Genomic DNA, 16856 nt, shown 5'->3' with positions numbered 1-16856 from the left:
ATAATGTCGGTTTAGACAATCCGTTTAGACCAATTTGGGTGAATCCAAAAATTGTGGATTCGGTGCATCCCTACTATAAAATGTCCCTTGTTAAATGTAGAGAGGGTATTGATTTTGATACTTTTTACTTTATTTAATGGGATTTTTCAAAGTACATCGGGTTATTTTTGGGCTTCTTTTAAAATCGCTTTTGGCTATATTTTTGGCTAGTTTTGTGTTAGTGTTTGGCTGGTTTTGAGATGTAAACCTGGCAACCCTGAATGCTAGGATTGTTTGTCCCTCCTATAAGGATTTTTTTTTTTGCTTGAACAGATTTGCTAATTTGCACTGTGGCAATGGTGGTATGTACAGTGGTGTGAAAAACTATTTGCCCCCTTCCTGATTTCTTATTCTTTTGCATGTTTGTCACACAAAATGTTTCTGATCATCAAACACATTTAACTATTAGTCAAAGATAACACAAGTAAACACAAAATGCAGTTTTTAAATGAGGGTTTTTATTATTTAGGGAGAAAAAAAATCCAAACCTACATGGCCCTGTGTGAAAAAGTAATTGCCCCCTGAACCTAATAACTGGTTGGGCCACCCTTAGCAGCAATAACTGCAATCAAGCGTTTGCGATAACTTGCAACAAGTCTTTTACAGTGCTGTGGAGGAATTTTGGCCCACTCATCTTTGCAGAATTGTTGTAATTCAGCTTTATTTGAGGGTTTTCTAGCATGAACCGCCTTTTTAAGGTCATGCCACAACATCTCAATAGGATTCAGGTCAGGACTTTGACTAGGCCACTCCAAAGTCTTCATTTTGTTTTTCTTCAGCCATTCAGAGGTGGATTTGCTGGTGTGTTTTGGGTCATTGTCCTGCTGCAGCACCCAAGATCGCTTCAGCTTGAGTTGACGAACAGATGGCCGGACATTCTCCTTCAGGATTTTTTGGTAGACAGTAGAATTCATGGTTCCATCTATCACAGCAAGCCTTCCAGGTCCTGAAGCAGCAAAACAACCCCAGACCATCACACTACCACCACCATATTTTGCTGTTGGTATGATGTTCTTTTTCTGAAATGCTGTGTTACTTTTACTCCAGATGTAACGGGACACGCACCTTCCAAAAAGTTGAACTTTTGTCTCGTCGGTCCACAAGGTATTTTCTCAAAAGTCTTGGCAATCATTGAGATGTTTTTTAGCAAAATTGAGACAAGCCATAATGTTCTTTTTGCTTAAAAGTGGTTTGCGCCTTGGAAATCTGCCATGCAGGCCGTTTTTGCCCAGTCTCTTTCTTATGGTGGAGTCGTGAACACTGACCTTAATTGAGGCAAGTGAGGCCTGCAGTTCTTTAGATGTTGTCCTGGGGTCTTTTGTGGCCTCTCGGATGAGTTGTCTCTGCGCTCTTGGGGTAATTTTGGTCGGCCGGCCACTCCTGGGAAGGTTCACCACTGTTCCATATTTTTGCCATGTTTTTGCCATTTGTGGTTCGCTGGAGTCCCAAAGCTTTAGAAATGGCTTTATAACCTTTACCAGACTGATAGATCTCAATTACTTTTGTTCTCATTTGTTCCTGAATTTCTTTGGATCTTTGCATGATGTCTAGCTTTTGAGGTGCTTTTGGGCTACTTCTCTGTGTCAGGTAGCTCCTATTTAAGTGATTTCTTGATTGAAACAGGTGTGGCAGTAATCAGGCCTGGGGGTGACTACAGAAATTGATATTGAAATTGAAAATTGAAATTGATAAACCACAGTTAAGTTATTTTTTAATAAGGGGGGCAATCACCTTTTCACACAGGGCCATGTAGATTTGGAGTTTTTTTTCTTCCTTAATAACGTAAACCTTCATTTAAAAACTGCATTTTGTGTTCAATTATGTTATCTTTGACTAATAGTTAACGGTTTTTGATGAGCAGAAACATTTAAGTGTGACAAACATGCAAAAGAATAAGAAATCAGGAAGGGGGCAAATAGTTTTTCACACCACTGTATATGCTATTGTTTGTAATGTATTTGTATTGTCCTGTACATGTTTTCAATATATTAAAGTTTTTTTTTGCTTTTGCATATACCATGGTGTGTTAAATTTACTTAGGTGTACTTTGGACTATTTTAGAAATAACATTTCCTTCCTTGTGTAGTACAGCCGAACACTACTCTCGGAAACAGTGACCACTACTCTTACATTCCACTCTGGTTGTATCTGCGTCCCCTGAGCGTGACACAGGAAGTCAGCAATAATGGCCTTAGTGACACTTCAGAGATCGCCGACCCCCAGCGCTACTTCCTCAGCCAGCACCAGCGAGGTGAGCTTCCTAGGGGCCAAGGAAACACAGGCAATTATGTTGGATGTGTAGGCCTCATCTCCTGCTTACAAATAACATCAATAATCCTACATTTTAAAGGCTAACTAAACCAGTAAAATTAATGACCTTGTAATTTCTAAGCAGTTTTGCAATTCACTTTTTTTTTATAAGATTCTAAGACATTAATGGAAGTATATACTGTTAGTATGAATGAATTTTGTTACAATATCGCCACCTGCTGTTCAGTTTCTGACTATGATGCAGTCGATAAACTTGTCAGAAGAAAGAGGCCTATTCTGATGTTCCTCTGTTTAGGAAAGACATCAGAAACCTCAGATAATGTTTCTCTCGTCTTTACTAAACTGTGAAATATCACAACAGACCTTTTTTCTTTCTTATGACTAGTTCATTGACTTGATTAAGCTTGGAAACTGACCAGCAGATGGTGCTGTTGTAACCAAATTCATTCACATTAAAAGAAAACTATACCCCCAGAATGAATACCAAAAGTTTATATTATGTTAAGTGGCCTATTAAATAATCTCGCCAAACTGAAATATACATATTAGTAAATATTGCCCTTTTTACATCCTTTCCCTTGATCCACTATTTAGTGATGGGCTGTGTCCTCCCTCAGAGATCACATGACCACAACAGACGGAACTCTGTCCATTAATTGATCACAGGAGGCGGCAAAAATATGCTAGGGCATGTTTGTGTGCACTCTGAATCCTATGATCACAGGAGGTGGCCTTTAATTCTTAAGTACCCAATAGCATATACTGTACTTCTAAAGTATATTGTTATGAAAATGGTTTATTTAGGTGAAGCAGGGTTTTACATATGTGCTTGTTTATGCAATATTTTTATAGAGACCTACATTGTTTGGGCTTATAGTTTTCCTAATGGCAAGCTGTAGGCTACCATCACCCTGTGGCTTAACTCACCAAATTTGTATCCAAAAATACCATTTGCAGAGCAAATTACCCTATGCTATGTGCACATAAATTGGCTTTTAAAGACTCTTTCGCAGAAAGGTGGGCTATATGTATGAGGATGTGGGTAAGACTGATGTTGCAATATGTTTTTGCTGCCACTGGACAAAATACCAATCTTGTTTAGTAACTGGCATCTATTGCTATCACTGGGCGCACAGGGCAGATAACGTTTACATCTGTTACTACAACAGAGTGGCTGACATTGGGCCAGTTCCCTGTTTTGTTTTGTTTTTTTCCTATTTGGAGAGAAAAATGCATAGTATGACATTAACCTTACCCATGTGCTCATTCCTACACATACAAGTTATCTTATAAGTGCACACAGCAAACTGTAGAGCACTGAGCAAGTTTTGGGTGATACTAGCCTTAGTAGGAACAGTGGGCATAACCTACAAAAGCAAAATTCTTTAGGGAAATCCTAGTACTGCAGGAATATGACCTCTTTTGAAAAAGTATATTTAAATTTGGTATCATCCTGGGCCCTTCTGATCTCTTTGCATTCCTGTAAAGACAGTAGAAGGTTTTTATGTGGCCACGAGACTCCAGTATTATTTGCAATTTGTGATGGTGTTGGGAAACATTATCCACTGTATATACAGTACATTGTCTCTGATGCATGAGTGACACATGCAGTATACTGAAAGTGGTTGCATTGCAGGTTGTAACCCAAAACATACCCTATGTTTCAGGTGGCTGAACTGTGCTCACATTAGTCCATTTACAGGGTTGCATTACAGCTTCCCCCCAGCAAAAAAACAGCTGCCCATGCTTAATCGAACATTAATAGAACAAACTGAATACTATATACAAACTGCAGTAACTGCGTGAATGTAATGCTGTGCATCTATTGGACTAGATTTTTTTAACAAACAAGTAATGGAAGATGGTAAAAGCCACATCATTTCTGCTGTCATTAATTCCCAATTTAACATAATCAAATTTTAGCTAAATAAATAAACACGCATAGCATTGCCTTCTGCTATCTTATGACTCAAAAGGTTTGGTTTTGGTTCAGCTGGACAGTAAGGATATGTCCAAATCAGGACAGATTGGATGCCATAAAATATATATAAGGTGCTTCAATGAGGGTCAGCACTCACAGGACTTATATAAACAAATTATTTTTATTAAAGAGGAGACTAACGTTTCGGCTAGCACTAGCCTTTATCAAAGTGGTGAATACAACAAACACAGTGTCTAAAAAAGCACAAAATGGCGGGAAAAAGTGGAGATGACGTCATCATACGTCGCCAGAGACGGGATACCAGAGATAAACCAATAAAAAAACTGAAAACATGCAATAAAAACAAAAAACACAAGAGAAATAATAATAAGTACAAGCAAGTAATCAAAAGGTCCAAGCAGCAGCTTAAACAGAAGCAAAAGTATCAAAATGAACATGCTACTGTAGCTAGCTGTCAGGGGTGAGCCGAGAAAGTAACAAGTTTGTATCAACACAGTTTGTCTATGAAGATTTTCATTTATCCAGGTCATGGTATATCTAGTATAAATAAATTTAAAGCAACTGGACTTGTTTAGTAATCATTGAAGACGTTTCACTACTCATCTGAGCAGCTTCTTCAGTTCAACTGACTGGTATGGGAAGTCCTCAGCATATATACTCTTCCACTAATCCAATCACAATGGCACTTTGTAACTCTTCAGAGAGGTGACATCTGAAACTCACAGAGGTGTGAATGCTGTGGAGTTACTTTGAGAGGATTACCAAAGTATCATGCAACTCTTCAAACAGGTGTTACTTTTTGGAGTTGCATGAATGGATGTGTTGCATGAATGGATGTTTATACTAGATATACCATGACCTGGATAAATGAAAATCTTCATAGACATATTGCCATTCATTTTGGAGAGAATACTCTAAAACTGGTTCGGGAATATGAAAGAACAGCAAGAAAACTCGCAGACTATCGGAACCATCTACGCTTCAATCTCAGATGCAGACATCAGGGACTCACTCCTTGTAGCCTACGCCTGGGTTCCACTGTAAAAGGTCACAGAGCCAGCAATATCTTTAATGAAGGCCCAAAAACATCTACTAAATGAACGGGTTAGACAGATCAACTTCACCATTGAGGCCCTTAAACAGAAAATTGAACAACTGAAACAGAGTTTGACAAAACAGCTACCTGATGTAACTCTGGAAAGGGTGGTTCAGTTCATTGAACATGCACAGATGGCACAACACATTAAGAGTAAGGAGAGGCAAATAAGCAAGTTCACCAGCTTACTGTCACGTAGCAGCGGTTTGAAAAGGACAGAAGAACTAACTTGGAGGCAGAAAGATGAGACATCCAAGAACACCAAAGATACATGGGTTAAGAACCTATCAGACAGGGTACTTACTCAGCCAGAAGAGGACGTGCTAGCCAAGGGGCTAAACTATGCAGTGACACCACAACACATCCCAGTGGTTGAGCTAATCACAGCCACAGAATCTGCCATCAATAACAACCATATAAAGGTGGAGGAAGCAGAACAACTCAGACTAAAAGTGTCAGCTGCATTGTCAAGTGCCAAAGCACCCCCCTCTAACCTTACTACACAAGAGAGGAGAGCTCTCACATCCCTTAGTAAGGACCCGAACATCACCATCCTGCCAGCAGATAAAGGGCGATGCACAGTTGTGCTAAACACAACTGACTATCACTGCAAAATGACCTCGCTACTCAGTGATAGCAATACATATGAACCTTTAAGGAGAGACCCAAGCAGCAGTTACAAGAAAAAGGTGATAGATTGCCTACAACAACTTGAAAAGGAGGAAGCCATTGATCGAGCTTTATACCACCGCCTGTACCCCAGAGAAGCTACACCATGCTTATATGGACTCCCCAAGATACATAAAGATGGAGCACCACTCAGGCCTATTGTCAGCAGCATCAATTCAGTGACTTACAGCATTTCAAAATACTTGGCCAACATCTTAGCCCCATTGGTAGGTAAAACAGTGCATCATATCCAAAATGCCAAAGAGTTTGTCACCAAGATTCAAGGAGTTAAACTAGAGGCAGAAGAAACTATGGTATCATATGATGTCACTTCACTATTCACATGTATACCTACAGCAGAGGCTACTGAGACTGTAAGAAATCGACTGCAGAAAGATAACACCCTCGGCAGCAGAACGAAACTCAGTCCCAACCAAGTATGTTTATTGTTAGATTTGTGCCTTAACACCACATACTTCAGATACAAGGACCAATTTTACAGGCAAAAACATGGCTGTGCAATGGGTTCACCAGTTTCTCCCATTGTAGCAAACTTGTATATGGAGGAAATGGAAAGGAAGGCCCTACTCACATTCAATGGAACTACACCAAGTCACTGGTTCAGGTATGTAGATGACACGTGGGTTAAAATCAGATCCAACGAAGTGGCGGCCTTTTCAGAACACATTAACTCAGTGGACAACAATATCAAGTTCACAAGGGAGGATGTCCATGAGAACAAACTTGCTTTTTTGGACTGTTTGATATCCATTCAAGAGGGGGGTATCTTGAAAACAGAAGTATACAGGAAACCCACTCACACGGATCAATATCTGTTGTTCGATTCCCACCATCCGCTGGAACACAAACTGGGTGTCATTAGAACTCTACACCACAGGGCGGAAAGTGTGACAACTGATACAGAGTCCAAGGACAAGGTATGTAAACATCTCAGAGGAGCACTGAAAGCTTGTGGCTACCCAGACTGGGCCTTTGTCAAAACAGGAGCAACTAAGCCCAACAGGAACACCAAAAGGAATAACTGTCCTGAGGCAGAGAGAAGGCGCAATATAGTCATCCCATATGTAGCAGGAGTGTCGGAGAAACTCAGGAGAATTTTCAACAAACACCACATCCCTGTGTTTTTCAAACCTAGCAACACACTGAGACAAAAACTTGTACACCCAAAGGATCCAACACCAAAGGAAAAACAAAGCAATGTTGTATACGCAGTCCAGTGTAGCGAGGAGTGCACCGACCTTTACATTGGTGAGACAAAGCAACTGCTCTCTAAGCGAATGGCTCAGCATAGGAGGGCGAACACTACAGGCCAGGACTCTGCTGTATTTCTACACCTAAAAGACAAGGAACACTCCTTTGAAAACAGCAACGTCCAAATTTTGGACAAAGAAGACCGCTGGTTTGAAAGAGGTGTAAAAGAGGCCATTCATGTCAAAGTGGAGAAACCATCCCTTAACAGAGGCGGGGGACTTCGACACCATCTGTCTGCTACATACAATGCTGTTCTAACATCTGTACCCCGGCAGTTTCAGAACTCTTCACACATCCATTCATGCAACTCCAAAAAGTAACACCTGTTTGAAGAGTTGCATGATACTTTGGTAATCCTCTCAAAGTAACTCCACAGCATTCACACCTCAGAGAGGTGACATCTGAAACTCACAGAAGAGTTACAAAGTGCCATTGTGATTGGATTAGTGGAAGAGTATATATGCTGAGGACTTCCCATACCAGTCAGTTGAACTGAAGAAGCTGCTCAGATGAGTAGTGAAACGTCTTCAATGATTACTAAACAAGTCCAGTTGCTTTAAATTTATCAACACAGTTCTGCTTTACATGAGCCCCAGAACTGTGTTGATACAAACTTGTTACTTTCTCGGCTAGAGTGCTAGCCGAAACGTTAGTCTCCTCTTTAATAAAAATAATTTGTTTATATAAGTCCTGTGAGTGCTGACCCTCTCTCAAGCACCTTCAACATTATTTGGACCTGCACCCAGGCAACAGCAACTTATCTATACGTGAGTGCCGGCATTTACTTGGTTCGGGATTCGGGCCGAATCCAGTCTTTTTTTGATGGATTTGGTTTCGCCGAATCCTAATTAGCATAAATTATCATATGCTAATTAGCATTCGGAAAGGGTTAAAATTTAGGGGGGATTTGTAACACTTCACAATCCTAATTAGAATATGCTAATTAGGATTCGGTTCGGGATTCGGCAGAACATCAACTTCCATTTTTGTAATGATAGGGGATTTGTTATTTTTGAGTGATTTTAGTAGTGCATAGTTCCCCATTTTTTCCTGTAGGGTGATACATGCATATAAAGAACCCTCAGTGCGTAAAAATGATTATTAGTCACATTGGATATTCTGTAAAGAAATATAACTGACATACTTTCTTTAACAAAAACAGCTGAATTTGGTAGACATGTTGATAGACCTGTTCCTTGTAGCGGTCATCATAAGGCTTTTGCAGCCCTACCCTACAGAAAGAATGCACTGTTCAGTCCCATATGAGCAGAGGTCAAATAAATAAGGCATGGAAAACTCTTAATGGGCTGGCCTAAACCCATTAGAACTGTATTATCCCAGTGGGGGCTAGAAATTCACTCCCTTAGCAATAAATGGTTACTCTTTTCATCTTGCAAGAGGCCTTGTTCCTTCCTGAGTGGGCAGTTGAATCAGAACTGCACATCTGTGAGCAAGACAGGTTGCTCTACATCAAATCCAGATGGCAGGAAACTGGAATCTGTGGCAGAAGTCCTACCTGGAGGTCAAAGCAGGAAGCTTAGGTCACATCCTGGGAAATGACACATTATGGCCATCCTTGCACACCAAAAGTGTTCAAGGTTATTTGTATTCTTTAGCTCATGCTGAAGTCCATCAGTATTGTAGTTGAGACTTACCAAAATACATTGCAGATAGCATGTTTACCTCAAAGGGGCAGTATACCCCCTTGATCATTGTTTATCATGACTACCAAGGTTAGGGCTTGTACTGAACATACTTTTTGCTAATTATTTTAATTGCAAAAAAATATATATTTTTTTTGGTGTATATTTCTTGGGCTAAACAAGACAAACATTAGAATTGAAGCTACTCCATATTTAGTCCTTGCAAGGTAGATTATTACCAGTGCTCATGTAATCCCTCTGCATAATGGGCAAAGCGAACAAACAGCCACAGCACCCTATTCACCCTCTTTTTAGCATAAAAAAAGGCAAAAAGTATGTTCAGACCAAGCCCTATTAATTCACTCATGTTGAAAAAGGTATAAGACAGGAGACAATATACCCCCCTCCTTTTTTTTTTTTCTTGACATGAACTCATTCAAGTTGGTGATTGAGACCAAGTTTTGGTCTAAACTACCAAAAAAAAAAAGTTTTTCTTTTTGCACAGATATACCTAATTTTAATGGAAATCATAATAGTATGCCTCTGTCCTTTCTGGGACCACCTTCCCTGTTGGGCACACAGTGTAAAGCAACCCTATCCTTGCCTTCTTCTATTGGGAAATGATTGATTCTAGGACTTCTCCTTCTACTTTCCAGAGAGTCTGTACCCACTGCCCACCAACTATAGATAGTGGAGTGTCTGTCGCTGCATTGTGTCTGTTCAAATATGAATTTATGTGTAAAACCATGCACTTAATCAGGTCAATTTCTGTTGAAAGATGGAAATGTCCTAGTCTATACTTGCATATAGAGTGCAGCAGATCTTTTCTCCGCACGTTTTCTGTTCTATCATAATAAATAAATGAACCATTTATTTTTCTTTTCTCATTTAATTAACCCCTCAAAAAGATATTGGTAAACAAAGTGATGATCTAAGTGCACAGAACCATTTGCTGAACCTTGGGAGTGAGTGTGCATCAAAATGAATGTTTGATGGCAAGCATTTTGCCCACGCCTCTTCTGCTGATTATTTATTAATGGAGTTGATGTCTTCTGTGTGCTAATTCTCTCTCGCTCTTTTGTTTTATTTTTAAATCCAGGAGTTTGGAAATGAGGAGGATCGCAAAGTGAACTTAAGGTGAGCGTTATTTATGGAAGGTTCTTTAAGTACTTTGCTCTACATATACAGTGTGCTGCATAGCATTGCAGGCATAGAGGTGACACAATGAGATATCAGAGAGGCAGTGTGTAATCATCACCAGATCACATGTTGCTACATATTAAATGCGTGTCTCTGAACCAAGTATAAGGCAATAATGTTAAGTCTTTATGAAGACTACTGCTAATGCAATTCCTGTTTTGCCTACGAAAGTATTTTTAAAAGAAACTGTGTCTTTTTGATCCTTTTTGTTTTGTCTCAAACCTTTTGGATAGCAGAACTAAGATATCCTTTTATGGGTATCCTTTAAAGGGGTTGTTCACCTTTAGGGCAGTGGCAGTGGCAGATGGGGAGATTAGTCGCCCTGCGACAAATGCCTTGAGAGGAATCTTCAACGACTTCGGGAAATTTCAGCGACACATATGCCATCCCACCGGCGTTTACATTCTTGCCGGTGGGATCGCATTTTGAGCGACTAATCTCCCCGTCTGCCACTGCCCTTAATTTAACTTTTATGATGTAGAAAGTGCTATTGAGACAATTTGCATTTGATCCTCATTTTTTAATATTTGCAGTGTTTGAACTATTTAGCTTTTTGGTCAGCTGCTCTCCAGTTTGGAATTTTAGGAGCTATCTGGTTGCTAGTATCCAGTTTAACCTAGCAGCCAGGCAGTTGTTTGAAAGAGAGACATGACTGAATAGAGGGGGCAGACAGATAAGTAATAAAAAGGAACAGTAATAGTGTAGCCTTACAGAGCAATAGTTTTAAGGCTGCTGGGGTCAGTGACCCCCATTTGAAAGCTGGGTAGAGTCAAAAGAAAAAAGCAAATAATTATAAAACTATGAAGACTTGTTGAAAAGTTGCTAGGAATAGGGCATTCTATAACTTACTAAAAAATAACCTGCAGGTGAACCACCCCTTTTAATGGGTTTCTTTTAGTGAAAGAGAATTACCTGTATGATACGGTTAGTTGTTATGAAGGTAGCTATGGGCTGGCAGGTTACAGATACTCAGCTGCAAAATGCATTCTGTATGGAAGAATATGGATAGACCTTATGTGTTCCCCTATAGAAGGCTAAAATTAAGAATTAGTGACTTTACAATATATTAGGGTGACACTGTTAGCAGATATTCTTTGCTATATGTGGAAGATGTACTCTTTAGGCAGGTCACCATGTGAACACTTAACGTGTAACTATAAGAGTCAAAGTATTTTGCTCGTCAGAATGTTTAAATACTCACCAGTTGCAAAGCTGGATCCAGGTTCACATGTCCCAGACCTTCATCAAATGTTGATGAACCAATATCTAGGATGCTGTTCAGGTACTCGTAGAACCCCCACAGAGACAGGCGTAGTTAAAGCATGAAGTCGTTTTTTTGCAATCTGTAAGATACAAACAACCTTACACATTTTATGCTGTGCTCCACTGCACTTAATCATGGTTTAGAGGAACAGCAACACTGCACAGTATGTAACAGAATGTAAAGTACTTGAAGCTTTAACTACGTATACCATTTTGCCTTTGAACTGATTATTCTATTACAGTGTGTGTCTGGGCAAAGCTGGTGGACACAGACCACATACAGTTCTGTGTTTGCTTGATTTTAAAAAGTCACCCAGAATGTGACCCTTCTCAAAAAATTTTTTAATCAGTGCTGGACTAGCCTTCAAGAGTTTTTGAGGATCAGTACACCCATCCGCTAATCCTTATTACCACTGTAGGCCTAAAACCACATGAAAACCCCCTGAAATGAAGATTTTGCTCTTTGGCATGCACCACATCTGAGCCTTCATTTTGTTGTGCCACCTTTTCTGTTCTCTACCCCTGTCTGACTTTAAAGGTATCAGTGGCCAGCTCCAGACTTGCCCATGTTGTTACTCTAGGTAGAGAACTGTCAAATCAGAAGGATGTGAGGAAATGAGCCAACACCTAAATGCTTTGTGAAGCAGAGGATCACCAGTATTTCACTTACTATTTCCTCTGTTGATTAACTACAATTACAGTGATGACCACAGGGTGGCACTGATATTTTACTTTTTTTCCCCAACAGTATTTCAGAAATCTCAGATACTTTGGAGAATTTTGTTCACACTGGGGATAAGGTGCAAAGAAGCAACAATGTAAACAAATGTATATTGCTCCTGATTTGCACTTGTGTAATACAGTTTTAGATTTTATTTTTATTTTTTTCTTAGGTTTAAGAATTTTTTAACTGATTGAGACATTTTTTTATTGATGGAAATTTAGCTAGGTAATTGCTATATGGCTAAACACTTTCTTACACTGATTTAACCGTTTGATCAAATGCTGAATTCTTTGTTCATGTATAACCAATCAGTTCTACACAGAATGTTAAACCATTCACTACAGTCCTTTAACCTCAACTATAGGCATATTTCTTTACTGTGATCACATTAATAAGGCAGGGTAATCAGAGTTTGTAAGCCTGACTTCATTACTGTTAATATCCCATAGTTTGAGAAACATTTTTTATTGTATATTTTTATAAACATTTTAATTGTATATTTGTAAAGCACTAAAATATTATGCATTACTTTTATAGCCCCTTTCTGCTGGAGTCTAATTTTTGTACAGGTATGGGACCTGTTATCCAGAATTCTCAGGACCTGGGGTTTTCCGGATAAGGGATCTTTCCGTAATTTGGATCTCCATAACTTAAGTCTGTTAAAAATCATTTAAGAATTGAATAAATCCAATAGGATTGTTTTGCCCCCAATAAGGATTAATTATATCTTAGTTGGGATCAAGTACAAAGTACTGTTTTATTATTACAGAGAAAAAGGAAACCATTTATAAAAATTAGAATTATTTGCTTATAATGGAGTCTATGGGAGATGACCTTTCCGTAATTCAGAACTTTCTGGATAACGGGTTTCCGGATAACTGATCCCATACCTGTACCACAGCAACAAAGCACACAGAATGTAAGGCCAGTTTCATATGAAGTTAACCAATAATATCTTTTATTGACTCTGGAAGGGAACAGAATCACCAGTAGGAAACCCATGTTAACAAAGGCAGAATGTACATACTCCAGCCAGAAAGTTATCAAGTATTTTTTTTGGTTTTCACTTTCATAAGTCAATACTGTTTTGCAACACAAAACCACATGGAAATATTTTGTTCAAAGAGGAAAAGTCCTTGTATTACAATTAAAAGGTGGTGGAAATGTGCTGTAATTAACAGCTTTGCACAATAGGTATGCACTCTTAAAAGGGGGCATTTATAGCACAATATAAATTCTTTATAGCCTGGAACATGGTTTACTAAATGTTTAAATATCACCCACCCTATTCATGTTGATGCAGGAACACCTAGATTCTGAAAAAATACAGATTAAATCTTCAAGATTTAAACACAGTTCATAGTTTTTGGTAGATTTACTTTCAGTGATGTGGTGTTTTATAGTTTCCATGGAGGTAGAAATTAGTAAACTGGAACAAATTGTGTTACCTTGATACCCACCTACAAGGTCTGTGTTTTGAGTAGCAAAAATCTAAACTTGGGGTCCTCTTAGAATATTTCAAATTTTTTTTCAAAATACCTTTTTAAATGTTTAGTAGGTTCTGCGACTCACTTCCTGCAACGTCCACTTTCTCACGTAGTTACTTGTGCACACAGGCCTGACATTTGGGACACTTCTTTGTTTGTCATAAGAACCTGCCTGCCTCTGACTCACCTCGCCTACACTCTGACTACACTCTTTAGACATAAGAAATATAGATAGCATATATAAATATGATAAATATATTTCAAATATCCTGTCAGATAATATAATATCACACCCTTGGGAGAGTGGGTCTTTTTGGTCCATGCCCTAATCTTAAAAGACAACAGCAATTTTAAAGAACAGTATCCCTTTCCACCCTATTGTCCTTTATACATAAACTTTATATTGCTCTTAAACAAATGGAATCTAGTGGCTGGGAGGGAAGTTTCATGCTTTCGTTCATCTCATGTCATGCTTGCCTATACACCGGCTATAGGATTATCTAAGGTCATTTGTGATTTTATGTGGAGCTTTACAAAATGTGAACCAAATTAGAGTCAAATAATTTGTCTTTGAAACACAAGAGAATGAATCATCCTGCTGATGCAGTCAGCGTTTTTCAGGATGTTTTTTTATCATAAATATTATTTCCCAGCTGACTAGACTATTGTTTTCTAACCATTTTGTAATGTCACTTGCTGATCAGCAAATAATGCAGGTTCTACATGTAACAGGAATAATGGATGACGTAACCTAACATGTATGCATGGCTGTTTGCGTGTGAGCACGGAGCCACATACACGCTGCGGAGATAGACTTTAAATGGCAGTGTTTCTATATGGTATTATGGAAATAAACATAATATGAGAAAAATAAGATTTCCTTTATTATATGAAACAGCATTTTAAATATGGGCTGTTTTATATGATATTTTTCATTAGAAACTAGCAGTATTCAGTGGTATAGTTTCCCTTTAATGGAACTGATTGGAATCTGCTGGCAGGGGCAAACTGGGAAGTGTGCTAGCCTGATGGATCAGACTTTTAAAAGAGGAAACGATAAAGCCCTTTTGCAGGCTATATTTAAGCAGGGGTTAAATTGCTAGTTACATTGTGTGCTATCTCTCCCACACAGCTTGGTTCCTCTGAAAGCGAGACGCAGGCTACTTCTTTTTCTTTCCCTCATAAAGGTCACATATTGTTGCTGAGTCAGGCAGACAGACAAAGAGCCCAGTTCCTTGTTGCCAGCATAAGCATCTGACTCATACTGCAAGGGTGACGAATGGCTATCTCATCATTTGAGAAGGCTCTTAGATAATGGCTGTTAACTGCATTGAGGCCCATTGAGGATGCTGATCGATAGCACAAGGTTATTTGCAAGTAGAGCTCCATGAAATAGAGTTACAGACATTTTATTTATTGCTTTAGAACCGCAGCTGGTAGTATCAGTGAACAAAGCTCTGCAATTGGAGCAAATATATTGGCAAATGATTTGTTCTTTTATGGTGCCAGTCCTATTCTAAATTATTATTTGTTAAATGTAAAACTATTTCTGGACAGTAATGTGCATATATTGTAGGTTTTAACTTATCTCAATTTCTATTAACAGTACTAGTCAAAGATAGGTTAATGGGGTAAATGCAAAATCTTAAATCCTTAAGATTGGAAAGTACTATAAGAGATGTTCTAAAAAAAAATCAGATGGCAAAGCAGTAAAAACAGGGTTTAAATACAGCTAACTGGAGCTATGTGCGCTATCCTCAGTGCCTGCAGCATAATGAGGAGTGGGCGTTTCACGCTATGAGCATGTCTCACTTCGTTATCTGTGCCTGACTTGCTTTTATCAGCAACTGACCAATGACAACCCAGTAAACAAACTCCTGTTCTTTTTTTCCAAGTCTGGTACAGAACAGTCCCCTGCTTTTTCTCATTAGGACGGCCTCTGGCCCTGTATGTTTCCAGGAGCTGTGATCAGAGCTCATTTCAGGGAAATAGCACAAACCGCTGGTTGGGGGTCACTACCTCTCATTGAGATACTGCCCTCGCTCCCTCACTCTGGCCATTGAGACACCGCACTTTAAGACTGACAGTTTCTTTTGTCCCCCACTGCCTATATGGACAGCAAATATAACTGTTTTTTATTGACTGGCAGTGTTTATAGAGGAGAAGGAATTTAGCCCCTAAAACACTTAGGGGCTGATTTACTTACCCACGAACGGGTCGAATGGAGTCCGATTGCGTTTTTTTCGTAATGATCGGTACTTTGCGATTTTTTCGTATGTTTTGCGATTTTTTCGGATTCTTTACGAATTTTTCGGATCCAATACGATTTTTGCGTAAAAACGCGAGTTTTCCTATCCATTACGAAAGTTGCGTAAAAAGTTGCGCATTTTGCGTAGCGTTAAAACTTACGCGAAAAGTTGCGCATTTTTCGTAGCGTTAAGTTTTAACGCTACGAAAAATGCGCAACTTTTCGCGTAAGTTTTAACGCTACGCAAAATGCGCAACTTTTTACGCAACTTTCGTAATGGATACGAAAAACTCGCGTTTTTACGCAAAAATCGTATTGGTAACAAAAAATTCGTACAGAATCCGAAAAAATCGCACAACATACGAAAAAGTCGCAAAATGTTCGTTTTCAAGTCGGAACTTTTCCAATTCGGGTCGGATTCGTGGGTTAGTAAATCAGCCCCTAAATGTTGTGTTACCTTACACTCTCTGCTATAGATTAATACACACTTTCTGTGGACATCATTTTAGATAGACGAACATAGATCCCCCTATATTGTTTACTGGATTGCAGCACAGCTGAAAAAAATACAACCATGTCATGTTTATGCCAAATTTTATTTTTCACTCTGTTGGCCACTTTAGTTTTTTCAATTGTATTGTTTTCCCCTTCTCCAGTCTGTATAATAGTGAATGTATGAATGGAAAGGTCTGTGGGAGTCAAATGGTCAGCTGTTTCCTCCCTCCCTTTCCCAGTGCCAGCACATATCCCAGTCCCTCACAATACTGTCCAACTCCTCGCTCTGGGACTGCTAGGGAGCTTTCTATCATCAGGACACTAGTAAGTTTCACAAAAGACTATGCAGTATGAAGCTGTCTTTTAGTGGGTATATTTTTGGTGGAAAAGAAAATGTGGTTTAGACAAAGACACTCTTAGTAGTGTCTAGGGTAGGACTTGTAGGCCTGGCTACAAGTATTGAAGGCTACTATGTTTTTAGTCCTTTAATTTCTGCTTTCCATCTTT

At 39.0% G+C, this 16856-nt stretch overlaps 1 protein-coding gene across 4 annotated transcripts in view; it reads left to right on the top strand.

The window, feature by feature from the left end:
- Nucleotides 1–16856, top strand: part of ssh1 (slingshot protein phosphatase 1) — a 53172-nt gene that overhangs the window by 9197 nt on the left and 27119 nt on the right. For 3 of the 4 annotated variants that reach the window (XM_004910620.4, XM_002932081.5, XM_004910619.4), the window contains 2 exons: nt 2126–2290; nt 10032–10069. In XM_004910620.4, coding sequence (XP_004910677.2) covers nt 2225–2290; nt 10032–10069 — 104 coding nt within the window. In that variant the 5' untranslated portion in view covers nt 2126–2224. The remainder of the gene's footprint in view (nt 1–2125; nt 2291–10031; nt 10070–16856) is intronic. The other variant, XM_004910618.4, reaches the window with a different exon arrangement.

This window comes from Xenopus tropicalis, chromosome 1 (assembly GCF_000004195.4).
Source record: "Xenopus tropicalis strain Nigerian chromosome 1, UCB_Xtro_10.0, whole genome shotgun sequence".
Lineage (NCBI taxonomy): Eukaryota > Metazoa > Chordata > Amphibia > Anura > Pipidae > Xenopus > Xenopus tropicalis.
The sequence above is the reverse complement of the archived record's forward strand: the minus strand, read 5'-3'. Positions and strand labels throughout refer to the sequence as shown.